This window comes from Glycine soja, chromosome 18 (assembly GCF_004193775.1).
Source record: "Glycine soja cultivar W05 chromosome 18, ASM419377v2, whole genome shotgun sequence".
Taxonomy (NCBI): Eukaryota; Viridiplantae; Streptophyta; class Magnoliopsida; order Fabales; family Fabaceae; genus Glycine; species Glycine soja.
In genome coordinates, this window is record NC_041019.1 from 4,998,809 (window position 1) to 5,025,564 (window position 26,756).

General features: G+C 33.6%; 3 protein-coding genes and 1 pseudogene across 8 annotated transcripts; 3 read left to right on the forward strand and 1 right to left on the reverse strand.

Moving 5' to 3' along the window:
• Positions 1-767: 767 nt before the first annotated feature.
• LOC114395065 (EKC/KEOPS complex subunit TP53RK-like) lies at positions 768-4,410 on the forward strand. 6 transcript variants are annotated; one of them, XM_028356759.1, is made up of 7 exons: positions 768-895; positions 1,050-1,176; positions 2,561-2,674; positions 2,789-3,067; positions 3,180-3,293; positions 4,009-4,081; positions 4,170-4,410. In XM_028356759.1, exons 2-7 carry the CDS (start codon positions 1,114-1,116, stop codon positions 4,205-4,207), a joined length of 681 nt encoding a protein of 226 aa, XP_028212560.1. In that variant the 5' UTR covers positions 768-895; positions 1,050-1,113; the 3' UTR covers positions 4,208-4,410. The 6 variants fall into 6 exon arrangements, with proteins under 6 accessions (XP_028212560.1, XP_028212561.1, XP_028212562.1 ...); XM_028356760.1 differs by having other exon boundaries at positions 781-914; XM_028356761.1 differs by having other exon boundaries at positions 781-910.
• A 2,414-nt stretch (positions 4,411-6,824) lies between these two features.
• Positions 6,825-8,484, forward strand: LOC114395897 (spermidine coumaroyl-CoA acyltransferase-like). Its single transcript, XM_028357766.1, has one exon. The coding sequence runs from the start codon at positions 6,920-6,922 to the stop codon at positions 8,300-8,302; it is 1,383 nt and encodes a 460-aa protein (XP_028213567.1). The 5' UTR covers positions 6,825-6,919; the 3' UTR covers positions 8,303-8,484.
• A 971-nt stretch (positions 8,485-9,455) lies between these two features.
• On the reverse strand, positions 9,456-16,126 carry LOC114394802. The gene is made up of 7 exons (XM_028356473.1): positions 15,701-16,126; positions 15,414-15,580; positions 11,845-12,056; positions 10,957-11,211; positions 10,750-10,836; positions 10,410-10,582; positions 9,456-9,826 (listed from the first exon to the last, which is right to left on the reverse strand). The coding sequence occupies exons 1-7, from the start codon at positions 16,006-16,008 to the stop codon at positions 9,715-9,717; spliced, it is 1,314 nt and encodes a 437-aa protein (XP_028212274.1). The 5' UTR covers positions 16,009-16,126; the 3' UTR covers positions 9,456-9,714.
• Positions 16,127-23,789: 7,663 nt separating this feature from the next.
• Positions 23,790-26,354, forward strand: LOC114396277 (annotated as a pseudogene).
• The last annotated feature ends 402 nt before the right edge of the window (positions 26,355-26,756 follow it).

Sequence of the window (26,756 nt, forward strand, 5' to 3'; positions counted from 1 at the left end):
AAGGGAGTATTTTACTGTTCATAATAATCCTACTCAAAAGATAAAAAATATGTGATATACACAAAAAAAAATTATCAAAAGCTAAAAAGAATCTAAAATTTGATTAAAATGAGGGACTGTTTCTAATAGTTTCTCAATAAAATCAAATGCAAAGAAAGAAAAATTGATTTTTATGATTATAAACAAACGTAAATTAATTTTTATTTTTTTAAAAAAATCTAAAATATAATCAATAGATTATCTTATACCAAAATCACTTTTTTAATCTTAAACAAACTTACCCGAGTACTTCACAGTTCATACTAAAATATTGTGTTGGATGCTAATTTCCATCAAGTGAACTTTAATTTTCTAAAGATAAATAAGAGGTTTTCTTATATATATATAAATTAAAAAAAAGAAACCTTACGTTTAGTGAGACGAATGAGTGGAACCTAAATAAACATATGTGGGAGTATTTTATTTTATAAAAAAAATCTTTCTTTTTTGTATAATAAAGAAGTATTTAGGACATCTATTTGCAACCAATAAATCTTATTTTTTCTAGGTTAATCTTTTCAACTCTCAACTATCACTTTTCTCTCGTTTCTTAAAATTTTAGAATACAGTTTTTTATACAGTAATTAATTTCTAGATTTTTAAATCCTCGGAAAATTTTAAGCATCTTTGAACCTTTTTTCAAGACCGGTCTAACCGGTCCAGCCTGCAGTCCGACCGGTTTTGTTGGAATATTAACTGGATTTTGTACGTTATTAAATTAAAAAAAAAGGGCCCAAAACGTGTCGTTTTGTTCGTTCAGTTCTGTTACCCTAATTGAGGCACATGTTTGGCTTGTTCTTGAACTTGTGGAGGCTGCAATTGACTTCTTGTTGCAATTGATGGCAAGTACTGAATGGTATCCATTGCAATTGTTGGTAGCTCTTCAAATAATTCACTTTTGGAATAATTGTAAATGACTGAGTTTGCCCAACTCTAATTCTTACTAGAATTAATAGCAACTTTTTTTTTCTTTTCAATTGTGTAATTTTTTCCTTTCTCCTTTTGGACAGATAATTGTTGCTGAAGAGAGTTAAATAAAGACCAGGAATTTCACTGCCAGAAACGTTCAATATTATGGAGATTGAAGCCGACGCAAGAGATAGTTCTCTCGTTCTGCTCAAGCAAGGAGCTGAAGCTGTAAGTGTAATCACAACCAGAAACGTTCAATTAACACCTACCCTTTACGTAAAATTTCAGTCTTTTTCTTGTTTTAACGGTGCACCTACCTTGTAAGTGTTATCACTTCATGGGTTTTTTTTGGTAGCAATTGATTGCTACCCTTTGTGTATGTAAGTTTCAATTTTAGAGGAAGTTAGTTTCAATTTTTTGGTAGCAATTGATTTCTGCCTTGTAAGGACATTATGATGAATTTTATCCCTAAGAATGACAATTTTCAGTCAAGGGATGTAAACTCACCGACAACATCCCAAAAAGTTACTGTCTTTATTTTTCCATCGAACCAAATATATCTGGTAAGTTATACAACTCCAAAGCATCTAAAGCATGAATTCAGTGAAAGATACTTGGCAAGCAAGTTCTCCAAAGCTTTGGATTACAAACTCCTTGCATAGGCTAGAACTTTCGTGCTTGCAACTTGCAAGTTTTGGAGAATTGACTCTAAGTCTTATACCTGTAGAATTAGCTGAGAATTGACTCTAAGTCTCATTCTTGACAGATAGAGACTAGGGAGTCTTTAGCTCATTATATTTAGTTTATCTTCTCTACTCAGTGGCTTCAATGACCTTATCATCAAACTTCACTAGCTTTGTCAATATTGGAGCAAGGCCTAACTGTGAAATTGTATCCAAGCCATCAAGGTTTTCAGAATTTCCAGTGAAGGGTTCATTTTTCATGTCAATGATGATGTCATCGGTGGATGAGCTAACTCTACAACTGCATTCAGAGGCTAGCCCATTAAGCAAGTAAGGAACCATGAACTTATCACACTCAGACTTAGATGAAACATATTCATTGAGTTTGATTCAAGAGATGATAGTCTGGAGATTGAGGTTGATTTGGCTTAATTCTATTATTTGTGGAATGACAGCTAAAATCTTCTATGACTGGTGAAGAGACAACTACGGGAGAAGGGCTTATAAATGGTTTTTCTCTTGGCCCTTCTCTTGGATGACCTTGATGAATTAGTGAATGTGTTGTCTGAGTGTTTACTGTTTTAGTGTAAATAGGAGAGTTGTATAACTTACCTGCTTTGTTTGGTTCACTGGAGAAATAATGAGAACACCTTTGGGATTTTGTTGGTTAGGCTACTTTGTTCTTCATGGCATGAGGTGGGATGTTGTTGGTGAGGCTACTTTGGGATGTTCTTCCTCTAAAAGTTTCAATTTTAGAGGAAATTAGTAGTAACTGAGTCCAGTAGCATCATGGGTTCCATTATAGTCAATCTCACCTAAAAAATGCTTTTGTTTGTTGTTGCACATGTTCTACCCCTCCACGTTTCGAATGATTCTTTTTTATGAAATAGCACTGACTGAATTATGTTTTTTTTGGTTCCTTTTTGCAGAGGGTTTTTGAGTCTTCTTTTGTGGGAAGGAAATCTGTTGTCAAGGAACGCTTCTCAAAGAAGTACAGGCATCCAACTTTGGATTCAAAATTGACCCTCAAGCGCTTAAATGCGGTTAGATTTAGAAAAAAAAAATGTTTTTTTTTTTCTTGCTGAAGCTCTATATGTTTAGCAGTGTTTTGTTGCATTTCTTGAATGCATTGTTTCACCAATTGGTTTTTGGAGCAGGAGGCAAGGTGCATGACCAAAGCAAGGCGACTTGGGGTTTGTACTCCTGTGCTGTATGCTGTGGATCCTGCTTTGCACACGTTAACATTTGAATATGTTGAGGGCCCTTCTGTCAAAGATGTGTTTCTTGAATTCAGGTCACATGTTGTCAATAAAGAGTGGCTGGATGATATTGCATCCCAAATTGGTGATGCAATTGGAAAGCTACATGATGGTGGTCTTATTCATGGTGATTTAACAACATCAAATATGTTACTGAAGAGTGATACAAAGCAGTTGGTGAGTTCATTCATGTCTTCTTAGGTCCTGTAATATCCAATTATCCATTCGTGTTATGTACCATGAGAAATGTTATCAATTTGTGTTACAGAAGTCCAGTTATTTTGTGTAGGTTCTTATCGATTTTGGTTTGAGCTTCACTTCAACTCTACCAGAAGATAAGGCTGTTGATTTGTATGTTCTGGAAAGAGCTCTTATTTCAATGCATTCGTCATGTGGGAATGTGGTAAGCAAACTTTTCATATTCCCCTAACTTCGATGCCATAGAAAATTAAGGAGATGAAAACAGGGTTTTCTGTCATGAAAATTTGAATTAGAGGGCACTTGTGGTACATTTTATCTATAATTTTCTGTCCAAATTAATTTTAGTACTCCAAGTTTAAAGCCTTGTACTTTACATCTTAATTTTCATAAGCAAGCACTTTGACTAATATTTTAACTATAGCTGACAATGGAGAGGTCTTTTGCCATGATTAGATTTTTGGCCAAAAAATACCAATCATAAAGGCTTTTTCTAATTTCCTGTTTTCTACTGTTTACAATCAGGATTTTATAGTTTGTGCACTAAAGTTTATTTGGGAAAAAACATTAGGGGATAAAGTTCTGAACTTAAGTCAAATTTGAATCCTTATTGTAATTTCTGAGTAATACACCATTGGTATTGTTTGGGATAAAGAAACAAAGACTATAGTATTGAGTAGAATGTCTCCTTATCTCACAAATGAAACTTCTCATTCACCAACAATCACACTTTCCTTTGTACCAAAGAGGCTGAGGTTTACTCAACTACCCCAGAGATCAATGCCATCTAAGTTCACATTCTAGTGAGAGGGAGTGAAGCCTTATTCTTCTATAATATGCTTTCAACTTAGACAAACAAAAGTTCTGAATAAGTAACCAATTGACTGACATTTTTTAATATTGGATTTTTGTCTGGACAGATGGATCAGATACTTGCTGCATACAGGAAGTCATCAAAGCAATGGTCATCCACATTGAACAAACTTGCACAAGGTTATACCCTCCCTCTTATACTTGTTTAAATCTAACACATTTTCTTCAAGACATAGTACTAACTTCCATGCATTTTCCCAACTGGTAGTGCGACAAAGAGGACGGAAGAGGACCATGGTTGGATGAATCTTTATCAAATTTCATTTCATTATTGAGATATAAAAGAGATGGCAACTATGGATGTTATGTAATTTATTTTTACATTGTCTCTTTATTGCATATTTGTAGTCTGCTTTTCTAACTGTTTATAAAAATGCAATGACTTTTGAACTTTTTTTTGACATTTATTCCTACTGAGTGTGCAACTAACAAATCAAAATTGTTTGAAACTATTCTCACTGCTTATGTTGATATGTCCAAGGCTCAAACGCTGTGCTTCTTAGTTGATATTATATTGGGTGAAGCATCAATAATCATTATGAAATAGAAAATTGCACACTATTCAGGAGTCATTTGCTGCCCTTAATTTTTTTAATAAGTGCTCTAGGAATACCCCCAAACCATAAAAAATGCAATAGATGTCCTAGGTGAACATGTTTTGAGAAGAAAACATTGAATAATGAAATGAAATATTGAGTTAAAACATTTATAGTTTTTTTTTTATACACTCGGATACTTGATGGGTTATAATAGTTCATGTTTTATACACTCGGATACTTGATGGGTTATAATAGTTCATGTTTATGAAACAATTGCGTTGGATTGAAAAGTAGCATGGTTAAATATTGACTTATTGAAATTTTCCAAAATTCAAGTTATGCATAAACCAAGTCCTTAAAGCCAAACAACCAACGCTTACACGTGTGGTTATTCTGCCTCGGTCACGAAAATTAGTAATTTAGCTTGAGAGGAAAAGGCGATGATGCAATCCCAATTTGTCTTAGAGATAAATCTAATCTAAAGTAAATAAATAAATAAATCCATTATCCAATGTCTTGAATACACTTTATTAAATATTTTAATAATTTTAAAAATAAGTAATTTTTAATTAATTAAATATGATTTTCACATTCACCTATAATATATTTATTTTTTAATTTATTACCTTTTTTTAATTTTACTATTAGATATTTTCAAAATTTTATTTTTAGTACATGTCGTTATCGTTAGTTTAAGTCAGTTAAACGATAAGACGATGCTTTATTAATTTTTCATATTATCACTTATTTAATAATTTCACATTTTATTAGTTTGTCAAACCATCACTTATTAGACTAAGACTAATATTAAGTATCAAAAATAAAATTTTTAAAAATATGTCAGGTAGTAAAAAAAATATTTTTTAGGTAATAAACTAAGAAAATGATACATTACATGTATAAAAAATATTTAAAGGCCTTTTGAATTTAATTAAAATGTATTGACAATGTAATTTTACATTAAAAAAGAAAAAGAATAAGAATCCTTCATTTTTTCCGCGTAACGATCATCGGCTAGCGTTAAATGCGGATTGACAACGATAGGCACTTCCATAACCATAACACCTGTTGTCTGTTGACAATTAGCTACTCTCCCTTTATTTGTCACTCGACCAATTTCAAACAACACTGCCCTGCTATCATTTTCTTAAACTCCTCATCACAATATGAAATCATGAAAGCATAATGCTAACAAAATTGTAACTTAAGTTTTCACTTGATACGCTTGATATATATATATATATATATATATATATATATATATATATATATATATATATATATATATATATATTAATTTTATCACACAATAGATTGTTTTACTTTACATTCTTATCTTTCTTGACACACATCTTATATACATTTTGTATAGAGCCAAATGAGAGCATGAGATGAGTAAACCCTGATCCTTCAATTATATATATATTATCAAGATTAGTTCTCTTATACTATAGTCTCTTACACGCATGCACATATGGCTGTCTTCCACGAACACATGGTATGTGTCTTGCTTGCGCTAGAATCATTCATCATGTACCAATGTCAAGTAGTTAGTCAAAAAAGCATTATATTATGACTTCATATAGTGCGTGCATATGTTCTTGTACACTACTATATCATCTTCAGTCACAAAACCCTTTGAGATTATTTCAAGTGTACTAATATCCGTGTGATTTCTGGGTGTGAATTGAAACCTGCATCAATATAACTTTATTTAGTGCGATCCAGGAATTATCTGCTCACATACACGTATCTTCAATCTCCACTCACAACGACTGTGTGTGCCTTTTGGAGTTGTCCACTACAGAAAGTATATATATTATCCAACTACTAGTGCTGTTCTCAAGCGTCCCCAGCATTAACTCATTCGTTATTTCTGAATCCAACAACTATATATCTCTAGTGTTAACAGAACATATGATGATGATCATAAAACCACATTGGTGTGAACACAGAAATAATTTGACTATTTGAGTAATCATTTCACTTGCATAAAAATGATACTTAGCAACCACACGCAACCATGCAAATATCTTATCTTATTTTATCGTTAGTTCCAGATAATCTTCATAATTAGTTTTAGCCAACAAAATTCTTACAAATTTCTGCATGTTACAAGTGCACCAAAGTTGGTAGTTTAATTGTGAGCTACATTTTTCAATCTGTTTTCCCTCCAAATCAAGGTGTCACTTTCCTATTTCATGCCATTTGTGCAAGTGTCAAATTCTTCAACCATTCCCACTTCTTGTGTTGGAAGTGTAATGATTCTGATCTCATAATGGATGGATAAGGCCAAAGGAGAGTTACACAATCAATTCAATCTATATATACATATGAAGCAGATCCATCTCATATATCTCGCGTAATACATTTTCTCATATATATCTCACATCTCTATTCTTTACACATTAAATTCCATATGGCAAACCTAAAGACACACCTTGTCCTTAATATGAAGGATGTTGTGATAGTTAAACCCTCCAAGCCCACACCATCTGAACTTCTTTCTTTGTCCACCATTGACAGTGATCCAGTTCTCAACATTCTGTGTCAAACCATTTACGTCTACAAAGCAAATCTTGATTCCCCAAATGATCAACTAGACCCTGTAAATGTGATAAAAGAAGCTCTCTCAAAGGCCTTGGTTTACTATTATCCACTTGCTGGGAAGATAGTAACATTTGATGATGGAAAACTTGGAATCAACTGCAATGCTGATGGAGTTCCATTCTTGGAGGCAACTGCTGACTGTGAACTCTCTTCTCTTCACTACCTTGAAGGGATTGATGTTCCAACTGCACAGAAACTGGTGTTTGATAACCCTAATTCTCAAGATGAAGCTAGTGATCACCCTTTGGTTTTTAAGGTGACCAAGTTTCTCTGTGGGGGTTGCACCCTTGGAATGGGCTTGTCACACAGTGTTTGTGATGGGTTTGGTGCATCTCAGTTCTTCAGAGCCTTGGCTGAACTTGCATGTGGAAAAAGTGAGCCCTCAGTGAAACCTGTGTGGGAGAGGGAGAGACTAATGGGGACACTTCTTAAGGAGCCACTCCAATTTCCTATAGATGAGGCTTCAAGGGCAGTTTCACCATTTTGGCCAACCAAGGAGATTTCACATGAATGCTTTAACTTAAACGGTAAGAGCATACAAAGACTCAAAATGGAACTGATGAAGGAAAGTGATGATGTAAAGGAAAGCTTCACAACTGTTGAAGCACTTGGTGCCTATGTTTGGAGGTCAAGGGCTAGAGCTTTGGAATTGAGCTCTGATGGGAAAACTATGCTGTGTTTAGCAGTAGGGGTGAGGCACCTATTGGATCCACCTTTGCCTGAAGGGTATTATGGGAATGCCTTTGTGGGTTCAAATGTGGTGCTGACAGTGAAAGAACTTGATGAAAACCCACTCTCAGAGGTTGTGAAGCTCATCAAAGAGAGCAAAAAGCTTCCTTCTAGTAATGAGTACATCAGAAACACTATAAACATGTTGGAGACAATGAGACAAAGGAACATTAGGGTTGAAGGAACATGTGCATCTGTGGTGTTAACAGATTGGAGGCAGCTGAGTTTGATGGAAGAAGTGGATTTTGGATGGAAGGCTTCAGTGAATATAGTACCAGTTCCATGGAACATTTTAGGGTATGTGGACTTGTGCCTTTTCTTGCCTCCTAGTAACTTGGATCCTTCAATGAAAGGAGGAGTTAGGGTCTTTGTTTCCCTCCCCAAAGCTTCCATGCCAAAGTTCAGGGAGGAGATGGAGGCCCTCAAGCTTATGAGAGGTGATGAGGGTAGCACCCAGCAATAAGAATGTGTCAGATCAAATGGCAAATTTCTTTCTGCTTTTTGAAACTTGTCTTTTTCTTTCTTCCACTCCAAGACTTATGTCCTGTTACTATGCTAATTAATTATCCTTTTTATGAACCATCCTACTTAGGAGTGTTAAGTGTTAAGTTGCTGATTGAATTGAATCAATTTTGAAAAGAAAAATTATATGATCTAATTACTTCAATGCTCTCAATTAATCATCCAATCAACTTGGTTAAAAATTTAAACTCAGTTTAATTTAAAATGGTTTGGATCAAATCAAATTGGTTTTCAATTTTAATCTTATTTTTATTTTTCCTTGGAAAAAAATATTAAATCAATGATTTTTTAAAAAGGCTAAATCAATGACAAAATATATAATAAACATCATAAAAGATAATTTAAAATATTAAATATCTCCTTTATGATTCAATAAACGGCTAATAGTAGAATAACTCTTTAAATATATACTATTAAAAGTAAATTTACACAACTTAATCATTAAAGTTGTGTAAATTTAATCAAATAATAACTAAAAAATTATTCAGTTAAATAGATTTTTCTTAATTAATATAAGTTATGTTGTAATTATATAAACATATAAGAAAAAAAAATATAAACATGAGTAGTATCATAAATTTATAAATAAAAATGTATCTCTATATATAACTTTGGCTAGGATTAGATTTCAAAATCAAATTTAAAATTTAATCCAATTCAATAAAAAATATCTGATTTTTCAGTTTTCTTAGATTTATTCGATTTACAATTTTGTGGATTGATTTATTTTGTTTTGATTGGATCGGATCAGTTGAACACTTCTGATTCTACTAGTAATCTTTTCCTTGTAATTTAAACATTCAATAGTAATTAAATTTCTAATTGCAACATTTTAGTTTGCAAAATACGACTTCGCAACAAAAAATGTTTGGAAAAAAATTATGAATGCATGATTATATGTTTTAACAATATATTTTTAGGTACATGAATATTAAGAGACCAGGGAGATGATACCCTAGTCTAAGGCAGAGAGAGTCTCTAAATACAAAACACATACAAGAGTACGTACCTTTACCTCACCTTAAAGAGATGAGTGTTTAACTCCATAAAAAAAAATGCAAAATATACTTGGATGTGTGCTTCTACGAGTGTCATTAGTTTACGAATAATGTTATTTAAGTAAAAGTCAAGAAAATTATTACTGATTCTAAAACTATAAGATGCAAGTTAATATACATTATAGTACATTGCCTTTGAGAATAATTGTTAATGCTAATTAAAAGGATTGAAGTGGATCATGCAAATAGCAATCCATCTGTATCCTATGGTGAAACAAATGGGAAACATCAATATTATTAAAAACAACGATCAGAACACAACTCATTGGTGAAAAAATAGTGCATCTGTTGTCTGTCATCGCATGAAAGGAACCAATCCCCTAATCTCTGTTCCATTTCCATTGGACAAAAAGTAAATTTTCTTCCAATTTTCTTCTGAGAATGCTTCGCGACGAATTAGCCTTTGCCTGTCAAAAATGAAAGCATAACAACTTCAACAAACTGAAACACAACTTTCAAGCTGAGGAATTTATTTGCACTAGTAACAAACCAAAACAAGGTAAAGGCTAAATATATACTAGGTAGGTTATTGCTCTAACAACAACCAACAGATGATAGATCCCGGTTAACATTGAAGGTCCATATATACTAGAGACAAGAATTAGAAGACACGTGTAATCAAGAGATGATTGACAATAATACTTCTGCTTAAGGACTATAAAAGATATTATAAATATAAAGGTCATTAATTCATTCATAACTTGCTGAAGAACCAGTTAAATATCCAGAATTTATTGTTTTATTATGAAGAAACTATTGATGTACCATGCATATTGGAAATGCATAAACAATTATGCATTTCAAATAGGAAAAGTTCACAAAATTGAATGAAGGAAAAGATTATCGTATACAAAAGTAGACAAGGTGTTTTAGACTGATTATTTTATTAACAAATGATTTCCTACCTGCTATACACAAGAAATTGTTACCAGGATATCATAACCAATGTTATTAACCAGGAAACTAGACACCATGACTGTGTAAGCATACCTTAAATAATAATGGCAAACAGTCTCAGCTTCATCTAAACTGTATCGAGGAAACATAACACGAGAATCTACTGGAACATCTGGTAAGTCTTTACGAAGTTTTCCTACCGCTGTTGAATGAGAAAAGGCACCTACCATCATATCATCATGCACCATTGATCTAAAAGCCTTCACCTGCAATAGTAAGAAAGAGGTATCCAATCATTTGCACGAAAGCCTAATTGTTGACCAAAATAATATTAAGGAGACAAATACAAATGCCAGAAATTAAAGCTATCTTTCCCATCCCTTGCAATATATTGCTAACTAGGTTTTAAAGTAACAAGAAGCAATGTACCAACCATTGTAAGTTCTCTAGCATGTATTGGCCGGCAAGAACGGATAGTAACTGGCTCCTCGTATTCACTGAATGTAAACCAGTTATTATACTGGAGAAAGAACCACAGAAATTAGGACAATCAAAATATAGCATATCCAATTTTGAGAACAAATGATTTCAAAGAATGAGCATCATGTACTCATTTAGCATCAAGGAATATGTTTCTCACTTGGTCTACGGCAATAAGAACAGGCCTGTCTTTAACAAGGGATAACTCTTTCCTCAAACGAACAACTACTCCAACGGCTGCATGTGTCTGCTCAATGCCAGCCTTCACCAGCTCGTATAAATTTGTACCTTCAGGTATTGCCAAGGAATCAACATCTTTCAACCATCCAACACCAGCACCCTCACCTAATAGGATTGGATCAAATATTTGGCATGGCATTTCCTTTAGGTAGGACTCATTGTATTTCAAAAAATCCTGGAAATAAATGACCAATACATAAAATTCAAAATAACACAGGGTAATGAATCCAGGATGCCAAAAACAGAACAGTAGAAATGGGTGTAGTACCCAACATTATTATCACAGGATAATGTAGATATTCACTCCTCTAGCCTTCATGGATACAATATTATAAAAAGATAAATACAACACCATAGGGCAAGTTAAAACAACTACTCTCTCAACGTATTCAGGAAAGGAAGATAGAGCAAGAATGCAGTTAAAAAATGAACAAAATGAAAGAAAGGCATGCTCATCCTTGCCTTAATTTATTCACTAAAAATTGCTAAATATAAATATATCCCTAAGAATTTGCAACATACTACTTATAGTTATGGATAAACTGCCAGGTCAACTAGGTGAATACAAATAGTTGCATAGGTTCCCAATTGACACAGGAATAGAGAACCACTTGAGCCATAAGGACACTACCGTACCATCCTACGCAACTATACAAGCGTTAATAAACTGACTTATTGATGATAAAGTTGTCATCAAGAGATTCTCAGTAACATTCTAAAAACTGGCCAGGTCACAGAAAATGGCTTTAGCATATCCTAACCCCGAGTTAAAGAGCAAACACAAAACACAAGTAAAATTCAATCTTGCCTTGAGGACATTCTCAGCCTGGACAGGTGTGTCCCATAAACCAGTTTGTGGGTGCTTATAGAAAAATCCTCCATGAGTCCAATCCTTGCCTTTAGGAACATAGAGGACCAGCCAACCTTCTTCTCGAGCCCACTGAACAAGCATTGCAAGCACAATGCTCTTCCCACAGCTAACAGGACCATCTAACACAACTTGCTTCCTAACTTTAACTCCTGAAAAAAAAAAGTTTAATTTTCAGGAAACGAAAAATTTTACACTCAACTTTTAAGGTAATTATTATAAAAATTAATAAACTTACCATACATGATGATAATGGGTCTGTTTGGATAATCTTATATTTCTAAAAGCACTATATGAAAAGCTCCTTTTAGGTAGTAAGATAATATCATGTTCAGATGATACAGACTTAAGTGCTTATTCAAAATTATAAGTGGTGTTTGAATGAAATTATAAAATGCACTTTTATACTGTTAAAACTTGTTTTTAACCATAAAATTACTCCTATCCAGATGACTCTGAATATGGCTGAAGCGCTCCATGTGCAAAACTCCCCCTCGAGTCAGGCCCCTGTTGACTGAAATCTGTTGTGGTCTAAACCAGACCAAGGTGTTATCGAAGGTAATTTCGATGCTTCTATTGTGGATGGGAAAGGTACAGGACTTGGGGTTATTTTTAGAAATGAGTTTGGTGAAGTCAAGGCTGCTGCTACAAAGTTTTTGCCCATTTGTGTTGAGGTTCATATTGCTGAAGCACTGGTGTTTCGATGGGCTATTGAATCTGCTGCTTACCTAATGCTAAATCCAGTGGTTTTTGAGTCTGATTGTCTTCGCTTAGTTTCTGCTTGGTCCTCTAGAAATTCCAATTCTAACAGCTACTTTGCGGGTATCATCAAAGATTGTGCAGTTCTGCTTTCAAATTCTTCTTTTAAGGTTTTAACCCATATGAATAGATCTGCTAATAGGGCAGCTGACGGTGCTAAGTTAGCTTTTTTGGCTTTTGAATCCTATTGGATTGGGGATGTCCCTCCTCAGATCGGTGATTTTGTTCAGGATGGTGTAAGGCCTGATGGCCATTTTTCGTTCTTCATATACTCATCCCGTACGTCCAAAAAAAAAAAAAGGATACATAAAAATTAAGTAATTTTAATTATTAGACTTAAATGTAATTTTGGTCCCTCTTTTTTACTCAATCCGCAATTTTGATCCTCTATTTTAAAAAATCAACAATTTTGGTCCCCCTATTTCAAAATACAAACATTTGGTCTCCCATATTTTAGAAAATGAGTAATTTTGGTAACCGTATTTTAAAAAATTTACAATTTTGATTTAATCTTTAATTTTGCCTATGTTTTATTTCTTTTATTTCTTACTTTGTAATTAATTAAATCATTTCTTGATAGAACCTTAAATGAATATGTTAGGTTTAGGGTTCAATTAGGCCAGAAGAAAAGAAATAAAATGTAGACAAAATTGAAAATTTGACCAAAATTGCAAATTTTCAAAATAAGAGGACTAAATGTCTTTATTTTGAAATGTGAGGACTAAAATCGGGAATTTTCTAAAATAGGAAAACCAAATGTCTCAATTTGAAAATGGTGGGACCAAAATTACGGATCGAACAAAACAGGAGGACTAGAATTGCATTTAAGCCTAATGATTAAATACTAAAAACAATAAATATATATACATATATATATTTCTTTTGCTCATTTATTACTGAAAATTTATTTACTTTAACTTTTTATTTGAAATTTTTTATTTATATATTTTCTTGAAATTTTTGGTTAAAAACATTTGTACATTATTTTATAAAAAAAGCATTAATTATAAAATATCATTAGTATCTTATACAACAATGGAATTATTCACCTTCATAATGAAATTATTTTTACTTTAATTATTTATTTGAAATTATTTTTTTATATGTTTTCTTGAATTAGATGAGGTTTGAATGTGTATGGTATTGGATTTTATTATAATAAGGACTAAAGGATCATTGATTGGACGATATCAGAATAGAATAATAAGTACTAGAAGCATCATTTATTGGATTACAAGAGACAAGTTTTGCTAACAGGATAAGAGACCAACAGAGGAACAGGCTCTCGAGCCTAACTTTTTTCCAGCAACCTAGCATAATGATGCTATCAGCTATCCTTTTTCTCCCCCGTCCCCCGGCATGACAACTGTAGTGTACTAATACTAGCCTCAGACAATCAACACGTACAAGAAATTGTAAAAATAATAGTACTTAAGGAAGTTATAGTTGCAAGCACAATCACACTTAGAAAGATAGGCTATCTCATTGAGGTATTTTACGTCATTTGTGTAGTGCTTTAATCTTATATAGAGGGGCATATATTTAAGACGTTATCAAAAGGTGCAGGGGGGGATTTCAAAGGTGAGTCTATGAAACTTGTATGAGAATTTAGATGGAGCAGGAGAGGCCAAACATAGAGTCTCCAACTACTTACAAATCAACAGTGCAGGAGGAAGTACCTGACATTTTTCACAAGACAAATCTTCCAATAACTTTGAAGGTGTTTTAAATCTAAAGAATGGTTTACCTCATAATTATAATAACTATATTCCTCTATGTATGGATTAACTTCAAAAAATCCTGTTTTCCTCACAATTAAAATCTAGGCACACATATTAATTGCTGGTTCGTAGCCCCCATATGCATTCATAATCATGTTATTTATGATGATTTTGCTCTCATTCTTAGACCCTCCCATATTTGTGCTTAATATTCTAGCTTTAGTCTCACATTTTATTATGGACCAATGCTGAAATTTGTTTAATACTTATTGCATATAGTTCCATGATGTTGTCTAATATCTATAAAAATTAAGACCACAAAGGCAGAAGAGAAAGTAAGACTGAATGGAGTGGCGTGCATGGTTCACCTGGTGAAATTCTTGCCATGTTAGGTCAATCTGGAAGTGGCAAAACATCTTTGCTAGCAGCATTGGGAAGCCAGCTTGGAGAGAAACTCAAGCATAACTTACAATAGCAAAGCCTTCTCAAATGCAATTAAGAGGAACACTTGTTTTGTTCACAAGATGATGTTCTCTATCCCCACTTGGCAGTGTCTGACACTCTAGTGTTCACTAACCAAATGCAAGCATAGCATCACTGGAGGTCCACAGCCGAGAGGGGTTTCTTTAGGGAGGGAGAGAGAGTGACAAAGGCTCTAAGGCTTAGGCCTATCTAACAGGATATGAGACCAAAAGCGAGAGAGAAAAAGGCTCTCAGGTTCTCACACACAGAATTATAGCAATATATGAAAGCGCAAATCAGAAAAGAACAAACAACCACAAAAGTAGTAGCACATATTAATGTTTCTGTTGCTTAAACTCTGTCAATCAGGCGATTGAGGTTTTGCAGGTGCAGTGAATGACTAAGGACTATCCCAAATTTTATTTCTCTATGCTTACTTGATAATGAAAATTAAAACATAAGGAATTGAACCTCACGAATGCATTACCCGAACACCCAAAAAAATAATCAAGCATTTCAAAAGAATCAACTATCTGGGGCTACAAAAAAACAACACAAAAACCGCACCTTTACCATTAGAGGACCACATTGGTGGATCAACGACACGCCTGAAGTTATCACGAAGATCCAAGAAGCTCTGGCGAACAAGCAAAGCCGTTCGCAGGGAGTCCTGAAACTCGTCCACCATACCCATTGGCAATCCCTCTGGCAAAACCTTGTTCAGGGCATCCTTCCTGCAAAACCAAGCCGACCCAGAATCGCAGAATCCGGAAAAAACGTCAAGCACAAAAAAACACATACAAAGTGTTCGAAAAAATGCCACAACGAAAAATGAAGTTAAATAGAGAGGGTACGTGAGCTTGAAGTAGGTGCAGACGTCGTTGCGGGAGAGGTGGGAGAGGGAAGGGACGGCGGAGAAGAGAGGGCGGCCTTTGGGCCCCACATCGAGAGACGGGTTTTTATCGTCGGCATCTAGTTGCCGGCGACGCTCCTGGTCGTCGAAGAGTGCGACGGCGGCGGCGGCGGTGGGTTTTTTGGGATCGGGTTTGAAAGGTGGTGTGGGCTTTGGGGGCCTAGAAGAGTGGCCGAGAGATGAGAACGTGGCGTGATTGTGATGCCATCGATGATTGGTCGCTGCGGCTCTCGCAAGTGACCGCAACATTTTGTTTGCTCTTTTTTTGTTTTCTATAAGTCTGAATGAATCACAGAAAAGTGCAGAGGTGAGTGAGGTTTTTCGTTTTGGGTTTTGGAAGAGAGAACTGAAAATGGAAAGGGAAACAAGGTAGAGTGGGGGTATTATGGTACTTTTGGAATTTTCTTATTCTTACTTCATGGGCCAGAAAAAGTTGTGTATAACCATTTCGCCTGAGTTAAGTTTTGACAATTGCCATTCGGCTATTGCTTCTTGCACTCCCTTTTTTGTCTTCTATAGTCAATTTAAAATGTAAAATTACATGGTGGAATGTTTTATCTCCTCGACTTTCGAAATGACCAATCCAGAAGACCAAATAAAATATTCCAAAAAAAGTGCAAGAAATAACTTGGAAAATGCAAGAATCAACAGTCTTACTATAGAAAATATAAATTTGGAAGGGAAAGATAGATTTGGAAGAGAAAGAGCATTGTGCTCATCATTTCTCATTTGTCAATCAATGCACCAAATACAAAGGGAACTCAACTTATATAGAGCTGGTTGTGTCTATAACAGAAAACTAACTAACAGAAAAGAGAAAACTAACTAACTTTAACAGAAAAGAATAGAATTCAACACCCCTCCCCCTCAAGCTGGAATGTGAATGTCAAGTATTCCTAGCTTGGAATGAATATAATTGAAGGGACCAACATGTAAAGGCTTGGTGAGAATGTATGCCAATTGCTCATGAGTGGAGATGGGAAGAAGGTCAATCAAACCAGATTAAACCTTGTCTCTTACCACATGACAATCGATTTCAATATATTTGGTTCGTTCATGGAAAATAGGATTTGCGGCTATGTGCAGGGTAGCTTGATTATCACAATAGAGAACAACTGGTTTAGGTTGCTCAATATGAAGATCCTTTAGTAAAAACAATAACCATTGTGCTTCACAAGATGCTTGAGCAAGAGCCCGATATTCAGCTTTCGAGGATGACCTGGACACAATGAATTGTTTCTTACTCTTCCAAGAAATTAGTGAGGTTCCTAAGAAGAAACATATGCATGTGATGGATCTTCAAGTGTCAAGATAGGCTCTTCAATCTGAGTCACTGAATCCAGTTAAAGAAGTGAAAGATGAAGAGGAGAAGAACAGGCCTCTGCCAGCAGTGCCTTTGAGATATTTCAAAATATGGTGTGCAACTTGCATGTGAATGTTTGTTGGAGATTTTAAATACTGGCTCAATTTTCCAATAGCATAGCAAATATCGGGCCTTGTGTGAGTAAGATACAATAATCGCCCCACAAGCCTCCTGTAAACAATAGGATCAGAGAGAGGAATACCAGAAGATTTACGAAATTTTAGTGTAGGATCCATAGGTAAGGAAGAAGATTTTGCAGCAAGCAGACCAGTGTCTTAAAGAAGATCAAGGCAATATTTTCTTTGATGCAAGGCAATACCTGAGGTGGATCGGGCTACTTCAAAACCAAGGAAGTATTTGAGTATTCCAAGGTCCTTAATACTAAATTTTGCATCCAAGGAGTGCTTTAGTTGCTAGATTTCAGCAAGATCAGTGCTAGTAAGCACTAAATCATCAACATAAACAAGGACAATGGTAAGGCCAGTAGGAGACCTTTTAGTGAAAAGAGAATAATCTGCCTTGGATTGTTGGAATCCATAATCAAGTAAGGTAGAAGTAAGCTTGGCATTCCATTGTATGTTGGCTTGTTTTAAGCCATACAAAGACCTTTGCAACTTGCAAACCAGAGCTAGATTATTAACTGTCAAGCCAGGTGGAATCTTCATATATACCTTCTCATTTAAATCACCATGCAAAAAAGCAGTATTAACATCAAGTTGATGGAGATGCCAACCCTGAGAAGCAGCCAATGATAACACAAATCTGACTATAGTCATTTTTACAACAGGATTAAAAGTTTCAATGTAGTCTAAACCAGCAGTTTGGGTAAATCCCTTGGCTACTAATCTAGCCTTGTGCTTGTCAATGGATCCATCAGCTTTGAACTTGATTTTGAAAACCCACTTGCAGCCAATTGGCTTTTTATTAGGAGGTAAAGGAGTAAGCTACCAAGTGTTAGTCTTAATAAGAGATGATAATTCAGATTGGATAGTTTGTTTCCAACTTTCATGACACATAGCTTCCTCAAAACTAGTAGGTTCAAATTGTGAGGATACATTAAGTGTGAAATGTTTGTGATTGTGTGAAAGTCTATGGTAAGAAATGTAGTTGGAAATAGGATACCTGATGTTGGAGGAGATTGGAGGAGCTGAATTGTGAGTTGTGGCAAAGAGTAGAGAGCGGTGGTAATCTTAAAGGTAAGAAGGGTGGTTTTTCTATCTTTGTGATCTATAGGGAGAGGGTTGAGGTAAGGCTGGTTGATGGTGTGGATCAATGGGAGGGCTTGATATCTCAGGTGGGGAAGGGTGTGAGAGATGAGGCATATCAAACAAAAAATCATATGAAGATGATGGAGAAATAGGCTTAGCATGCTATGTTGAATCAATAGAAGTTAGTGAAGGGTTATGAAAGTAAGGAAAAATATGTTGATAGAAAACATCATCCCTAGAAACAAGAAGTTCTCTTATTTTGAGATCAAAAAGTAAATGACCTTTGACACTTGATCTAACACCTAAATAAACACACTTTCTTGCTCTAGCATCAAACTTTTTCTGGTTAGCCTTGAGTGTTGAAGCATAACATAAACAACCAAAAACCTTTAGGGTAGTGATGGATCGGATGCATTTGAACAGAACTTTATGTGGGGATTTCTGATTCAGAAATTTTGTTGGCAATTTGTTTATTATATGAACAACCTGTGAGATAGCTTGTGTCCAAAAAAGAATAGGTAAATTGTCATGAAAAAGTAAAGCTCTAGCCACAACAAGAAGATGTTGATGTTTTCTCTCTACAACCCCATTTTGTTGGGGTGTCTCCACACAAGAAGTTTGATGGAGAATGCCTTTGGAACCATAGAAATTGTTCGGGGCAAATTCAGGGCCATTGACTGATCTAATGCTTTTAAATTTAACAGAAAACTGAGTTTCAACCATAGATATAAAGTGTTTGATATGATTTGAAACTTCTGATTTTAATTTTAGAAAAATAATCCATGTATATATGCTTTTGTCATCAACAATAGTAAGAAAATATTTATGACCAAGTAATGAAGGATGAGCATAGGGACCTCATATATCCATGTGCAACAAATCAAAACATTAAGAGTAAACAATAAGGCTATCAGGAAAAGGTAGCCACTTTTGTTTTGCAATATGACAAGTGTCACAAGGTTTACTTGAGTTTGTACAGTCAATGGAAGAGTACAGTTTAGTCATTTTGACAAGCTTATCATGAGAGATATGTCCTAACCTATTATGCCAAACATTGCATTTATTGAAAGGGATGGTATTGATTTTACAAGTGTAGGACAACTGAGTTGGTGATGAAGATAGGATGTATAAGCCAACACTTAATTCAGCTGCTCCAATCGTCCTCAAGGAGGAGTTGTCCTGTATAGAACAACCAGTAGGGTGAAAAATCATACTACAATGTAGATTAGCTATGAGTCTTGAAACTAAAATCAAGTTGAATGTGAAAGAAGGAATATACAAGACATCAGTGAGGTAAAGTTGATCATTAAAATGTATAGTGCCTGCCAAATTGGTTTGAATTTGAGATCCATCAGGTAGTTTAACAAGTATAGGTCTAATTTGCTTAAGGCATTGAAACTGAGTTTGGGAAAAACACATATGATCAGTAGCTCCACTATCCAAACCCCAAGAGTTTATGTTGGAACTATAAGCATGAAGAGTGGCACAGAAAATACCTGAATTCTCATTCTTATGAGAGCTAACCAACTGATTAGTGGTGTGAAAGGGAGAGGCTTGAGAAGTTTGTTGCAACAAGGAAAGAAGAGCCTTATGTTGCTTTGGTGTGAAAGCTACAGATGAACCATCTACAGACACCTTTTTATGTCTAAGAGATTGTAAATCATCTTCAATTTCTTGATCATCCATAGAGTATTGGTTGATAGCACCTCCTCTATGCAAGTGAGGAGGGTAACCGTGTTTCTTGTAGCAGGTATCTACCATATGACCTATTTTGTTACAATAAGAGAATATCTTGGAGCTTCTACCTCGACCTCTGCCACCTGATGTATGGCCTCAATGACCTCTGCCTCTGCCATAAGTACCATGGCTAGTATCCACTTGAGCAAAAACTAGAGAATCATCAAACTGAACAACAAGTTGCCTCTCTTGTTGAATGAGGATAGAGAAAACTTTATCTAAATCAAGGAGGGGGTCCATCATCATTATGTTGGATCTAACTGTAGAGTATTGTTCATTGAGGCCCCTTAAGAATCTAATCACATAATCTCCTTCTCTGTAACTCTTAATAACAGGAATGAGATCACAAGCACAAACAACAACACATGTGCAGGAAGGAATAGGGCGAAAATTGTCTAATTCTTGGATTAAACCCTTCAATTTCGTAAAGTAAATAGTGATGGTAGTATCACCTTGTTTAAGCAGATAGATTTCTTCTTGTAAATCACTAATGCAAAACACATCTCCTTGATAATAGCATTTCTTGAGAGTGTTCCAGATATCCGATGCAGTCTCCATCCACATAATGGTTTGCAAGATATCTGGATCAAGTGAATGATGAAGCCATGAAACCACCAAGGTATTACAATGATCCCATATAGTGAAATTAGGATCATTAAGAGTAGGGCGAGGCAAAGAACCATCCACAAATTGGACCTTTTTCTTGGTTTTCAAGGCAAGGAGTATAGCACGCGACCACGAGTGGTAATTGGCACCATTGAGAACCTGAGCAATAATAGCAACACCAGGATTCTCATTGGGATGAGTATAATAGGGATTCAACAAGTTTGCAAAAGTTGCATTATTGACAACAACATTGTCAGCCATGATTGAGGAGGAGGCTTGAAGAATTTCGATTCAAGATGCAGAAATCGAAACAACAACTATGGTTGTAGGAAGGAGCCGAGGACACAGTGGAAGAAAAAATTTCAACTGATACCATGCAGAAAATATAAATTTGGAAGGAAAAGATAGATTTGAAAGAGAAAAAGCATTGTGCTCATCATTTCTCATTATCAATCAATGCACCAAATACAAAGGGAACTCAGCTTATATAGAGCTGGCTATGTCTATAACAGAAAATTAACTAACTTTAATAGAAAAGAAACTAACAGAAAAAAAAATAGAATTCAACACTTACCATTTGCAGTCTTCCTTTTTTATTTATACATTTTCCTTCTATGTTTTTTAATTTATTTTCTGATTTTGAAAATTAAGTTCTTAAATTTATTTTGGAAATGAGAAAATATTCTAAAAATTATTTTCTGTATACAATAATACACTCCAAAAATTAATTTCTAAAATAATTTTCTGACACTAATCTTTGGAATGTAATTATGAGAGCTAAGTAGTTAGTTCAATATGTGCTGTGTTAGAGATGTGATATTTTGCCAAGTGACCAAAAAGGGCACGTCTGAACTCTGAAGTGGTTTCGGCATAATGGTCAAGGTGGCTTTGGATTATTGTTGAGCTTCGTTGTGAGGTTTGTCATGCTGTTTATAATCTCTTGTAGGTTAAGTAAGAAATACGCAGTAGTATCACCAAATTCAAGTAATTATTCCTAATTTTTAATTAGTGTAGCCTAGAGAGATATATTATGCATATACACTCACCCAACCTTGTCAAAATTATTAACTGATCTTATTTGAAGCCGAGAAGAAACCTGTGAAAACATTTTGGGGGCATTAGTTTACTGCTAATTACATATCTCATTCATTGGATCCTATTTCATCAATATCTGACCACAACAGGTCTAAAACTGATCTGTTGCAACAAATGGAAGGAACTATATATGTCAAAACATATGGTATGAAATTTGGTTAGATATAAACGATGATGTTCATTCTTTATTCTTGCATGGTCTAGGGGTTAGGTGTTCATTCTGTTTTCTTTTTATTACTTATTGTTGTATTTTTTTCAGTAAACTTTTTGATACGAAAGGTTTGCAAATGCAGAGGTTTTTTTTTTTTTTGGGGGGGGGGGGGGGGGGTTGGGTGTTGGGGTCTTATGGGAAATTTCTTTACAAAAGGTGTACAAGAAAAAGGGGAGTATAAATAGTAATTGTCAACTTTTTTTTAAGAAAAAAAGAAAAAAGGTTAACTCTCTCTAAGGTAACATAGTAATAGAGAAAGATTATATGCAATTTTCAGGTTTTTTGTGTTGTTTTCTTATTAATATTAGAGTTTGGTCTAATTTGCATTAAAAAGTAATATAGATTACGAAAACGAACTCTAATTCTGATTCGTAAACATGCATTTGTATTAAATATTTTGAGGGAGAATTTTATCATATATAATAATTTTATCCGATTCAAATAAAATTGATTTTAATTTAAGTCAAAAATTCTAATTCTGGGTAAAATAACATCTTAATTACTAACTACATTTAAATTGTGAAATGAAGTGCATATTTACAATTGTGAAAACCTGACATTCTTCCACGTCGTATTTTGGTTGTAAATTTTGGTTAAATTGCACCTTAAACTTTGTTTAAAAAAAAGAAGAAAAACTAACTGCAGCAAAAAGTAACGAAGTATAAGACCTCGTGCGAGTTGAATAGAGACAAATCACAGATCTGAATAACCACAAAAATAGTTCCTCGTACATACCAAGCACATTTGTTAACTGCTATCACTTATCTCTCTTTTAACTCCTCTTCTGCCTTAAATTTTACTGGTTCCAACTTTCTCTTGGCTAGCCTCTCCCATTTTGATTTTTGGCGATACTGTAACCTCATTAACATTTGTGTCTCAAACCCCATACCAAGGTATCCTATTGTTGCTTGAATTTGTTACATAATTTAGTCTTCATGGTTATTTAGGTCGTACAAAAGATTTATAATTCTAAAATGTGAATATCATTTTAATGCATGTGAAACTCTAATGAATTTATTCACAAAATTAAATCAAACCTATAGAAATTTGAAGTGACATTAGTTTTGCCATTGAACCATTTTAGTCGATCTTTGCTCTTGTAGATTTTTTTTATTTTGATATAATGTTGTGATTGATGTTTGAGAAAATCGATATCTCTTTTGGTGTCTCCACCTCTTTTGCCTCAAAGGACATTTTTTGGTATGATCTTTCACTAGTTTTTCTCTACACAATTTAATCTAGTTGTTGGCATTTATTTTAATCATTTGTGTGTTTTACATGATTTAATTAGGATATTTAAATATTTTTTTTGTCAGGCAAATATATCACTTTTTATTTAATTGCGATCTCTATAATTTATGTGTTTATGATCATGTAATATTTAAACGTGTGCTTTTTTGTCCATCCATTGTAAGAATGCTTATGTGGCTTTATAAGGTGTTGTTACCACTAGACAATCCAACATTACCAATGTAGCAACACCAAATGGAATCACACAAGTTTTTATGTAATAGATATTCTGGCAATAAATAAAATATTTGGGTATTACAAAGATCATAAACAAAACAAAAAATGCTTTAAAAAATATAGAAATTAAAAGCAAAAATTGATATATATTTGTAAGAATAAAAAATGAATTTAAGTCTAATAAGAACTATTTGGTTTGGAAAGTAAGTAGTAAGTGTTTTTATCCTTTCTCTGCACTCATCTGTTCAGCTTTTTAGTTTTCTTTCCCCAAAAAAAGTCACGTATGCAAATTATTATGCACTATAATGTTGAATTGTTGATGTTATAGTGAATGTTGTGGAAGATGGAGTGTGTAGTTTTTATATATATATTGTGATTTTGCAGTTTAAATTTTAAGGATGCATCCTTATCATTATCTTGGAAATTATGCGAGTGAGTTTGATTAAATTTATGATCTAATCCAATCAAATTTAAATGGATTAGTTTTAATTAGTTTTTCAAGAAAAAAAATTAATAATCCAATTCAAATCAACTTATTTGTAAATCGTTTGGATTAGGTTGACTCAATGGGTCAAAATATTTAAATTTGCGTGTTATCTTTTACAATTCAATATTTTTTATAAGCTAAAATCTTTATTAAATGGAATACAAAATTTAGTATGTATAATTGTTACAAGTATCAAATAGTGAAGGAAAAAATCACGTTATTATCATATATGCTAACATATTATGTTAAATATAATTTAAAAATTAAGATATAATTTGACAAGTATCACACCACCAAGGCAAAAAATTCCAAAAACTAAAACTATTACATTTGACAAATTTAAAATAGTTTGAAACAAATTAAAAAATATAATAAATATTCTACAACCAACTTTACTACAATAGATTTGAACCACAACATTTGAAGCATAATAGTAATTATTTTTAAAATTTAAAAATATATATTATATATGTTATATATAAAAATAAACAAATAATAATAAATTAATACAAATTAACGAGTCAATAGATCAGATTAGTGGATTGAAATATTAAAATCGTGATCTAACCCAAAATTTAACCAATTTAAATGGATTGAATCAGGTTTGATTCATACAAAAATAATATCCAACTCAAATTATTTAAATTTATTTGAATCAATTCAAATTCGTGGGTGACATTTACTCGTGAATACCCCTATATTATTTTACAAAGTCTACAAAATATGCAATGTTGACAAAGATATATAAGGAGTAAGAAAAAAGAATGTTAAAATTATTCCTCACTTGAATTATGCGTTTTTTCTTACTTTTTACCCTATAATTTTTACTTATTTGGTTAATATTGAGTTTATAATGACACTATAACCACAAAACTTCAGTTTCAGGCCACCAATTGCTTATTATGAAGCTGGAGCAACAATGTCTGAAGATTTCATTCCTAGTATAGGAAGTGTACCTGGGAAATATTTTTACCATGATTCTAAAAAATATAGCACCAAGCATTAAAACATCAAGCCTAAACCAATGTTTTCTGCTTTTGAATTAAAGTCATTTACAATAATTACATTGACGTTATTTCTGATGTTCTATTTGCCTCTTATGGAGCCTCGTGCAAAGATGGAACAAGATGATGTAGAGTTTCTACAGGATAAACAAGATGGTCTTCGTGGCAATTTGAGTGTTTCCTTCAAAAAGTCATTACTGTAAATCATCCCTGAGGTGAGCCTTATCTTATGCCTCTCATTACTGGTTCAAATATAATGTGCAACTGCCATTAATTTGTAATGCGATGAAATGTTGTATGCAACTCGATATTACAAAAACTTCTTAGACTGTCAAATTAAATATTCATAAAATATGACTCGCATGTCTGTGTTTCTTTTTCTTAACCTTCAATAGTCATGCGACAAAAACAGCAAAGAAGTTAGTTTAATTCCGATAAGCACCCAAGCACTCAAAGAACTCTTCCTTAAGAAAAGCTGAAGGTTAAGCAGAGAGAACTAAACACTTAAACACTTCACCGACCATCCCATACTACTCAATGAGAAACTTAAACACCATTAATTAATACCTAAGTTCCTATCAAATTCATTCAAGTCGAATCAATTATAGATAACGCCAGTTTGATTAATTTTCTTCACATCACTTTTTTATATATATTTTCGATTCTAAAGGAACTTTATGCTATATATGATATATTAATCAAGATATTGGTCCTTCAAATTTTTCTGGAAAATTAAAAAAAATGCCCAAGTAATATAAATATTTGTTCCATAATTTCTACTTTAGTTTGAAGTCTCGTATTGTTTTTATATCTACTTTTATATAACAGTATTTGGAAGCTAACTAATTAAGTTGATTTTGTTTCAAATTCATCATATGTTACTGTGGTGACTAGACGCGTCTTAGAAAGAATTGCTGCTATTCATTATGTTTCAAGACAAATGGCATGGAAACTACTTAAAGGTGCATTATTTTTTCCCCAAAGTATTTCTAAATTCAAAATTACTTGGATTAGGTGACTTATGAATAATCATAATAAAAGCAAATATTAATTACGATCATTTGATATAATTTTCTTCAAATCTTGTACAAAATATATTTATGTGATATCTTAAATAGATGTTCCTGAATCAGCTGCTCGCTAGGCTAGCTGGAAGGAAAATGCCTACTTTAGTGTATTTTTGTTCTGTGACCAAAACAACTTTCAGAGGTCAAAGCAACTAATTAATTTTACGTTCATTATAATGTTGATTGAGGTATTGACCTGAGCTATATTGTGCTAATATTTGCGTATAGGGTACATGCTTGGGATTTCAGCATCATGGAATGTCCAAGTAGGCATTCGATTGTTTCAATTCTTTGAGTCAAAGTCAAAGAATCAAAATGACAATGTTAACAAAGTTGTGACAATAATCTAAAATTATTTTATATTTTAGTGGCATCACTATTAAACTAAAAAAATATCACGCATAATTAAGATCTTTTTAATTACATTTACTATATGTTATCTCCAAACATACCTAATGTCGGTGATATTGGTGCAAATTGCAAACTATAAATTCGAGCCACACAAAATGGGTGGATGACGTACGTATATAAGACACCAATCATGCATGTAGAATAATGGGGATTTGGTTTTGCATTAAAATTTGTTTTGATTGGGAATGACAATTGCCAAGTGCCAAACTTGGGTTATTTGAATAAGAAAATACTAATACGTTAGGTAGGTTAAAATCTTGATTTCTAATCACATCACGCTGCTACCAGCTAGTTTAGATAAAGAAAAATACTAACGCCACATTTTTTAACACGAGAAATTA

Excerpts from the sequence above, each read along its gene's own strand:
- LOC114394802 (XM_028356473.1), bottom strand. The coding sequence starts at position 16,008 with ATGTTGCGGTCACTTGCGAGAGCCGCAGCGACCAATCATCGATGGCAT. Across the intron at positions 15,581-15,700 it reads TGCACCTACTTCAAGCTCAC|GAAGGATGCCCTGAACAAGG; the intron begins GTACCCTCTCTA and ends TTGGTTTTGCAG. Across the intron at positions 9,827-10,409 it reads GTTTGCCATTATTATTTAAG|GCAAAGGCTAATTCGTCGCG; the intron begins GTATGCTTACAC and ends CATTTTTGACAG.
- LOC114395065 (XM_028356759.1), top strand. The coding sequence starts at position 1,114 with ATGGAGATTGAAGCCGACGCAAGAGATAGTTCTCTCGTTCTGCTCAAG. Across the intron at positions 1,177-2,560 it reads TCAAGCAAGGAGCTGAAGCT|AGGGTTTTTGAGTCTTCTTT; the intron begins GTAAGTGTAATC and ends TCCTTTTTGCAG. Across the intron at positions 2,675-2,788 it reads CCCTCAAGCGCTTAAATGCG|GAGGCAAGGTGCATGACCAA; the intron begins GTTAGATTTAGA and ends TTTTTGGAGCAG.
- LOC114395897 (XM_028357766.1), top strand. The coding sequence starts at position 6,920 with ATGGCAAACCTAAAGACACACCTTGTCCTTAATATGAAGGATGTTGTG.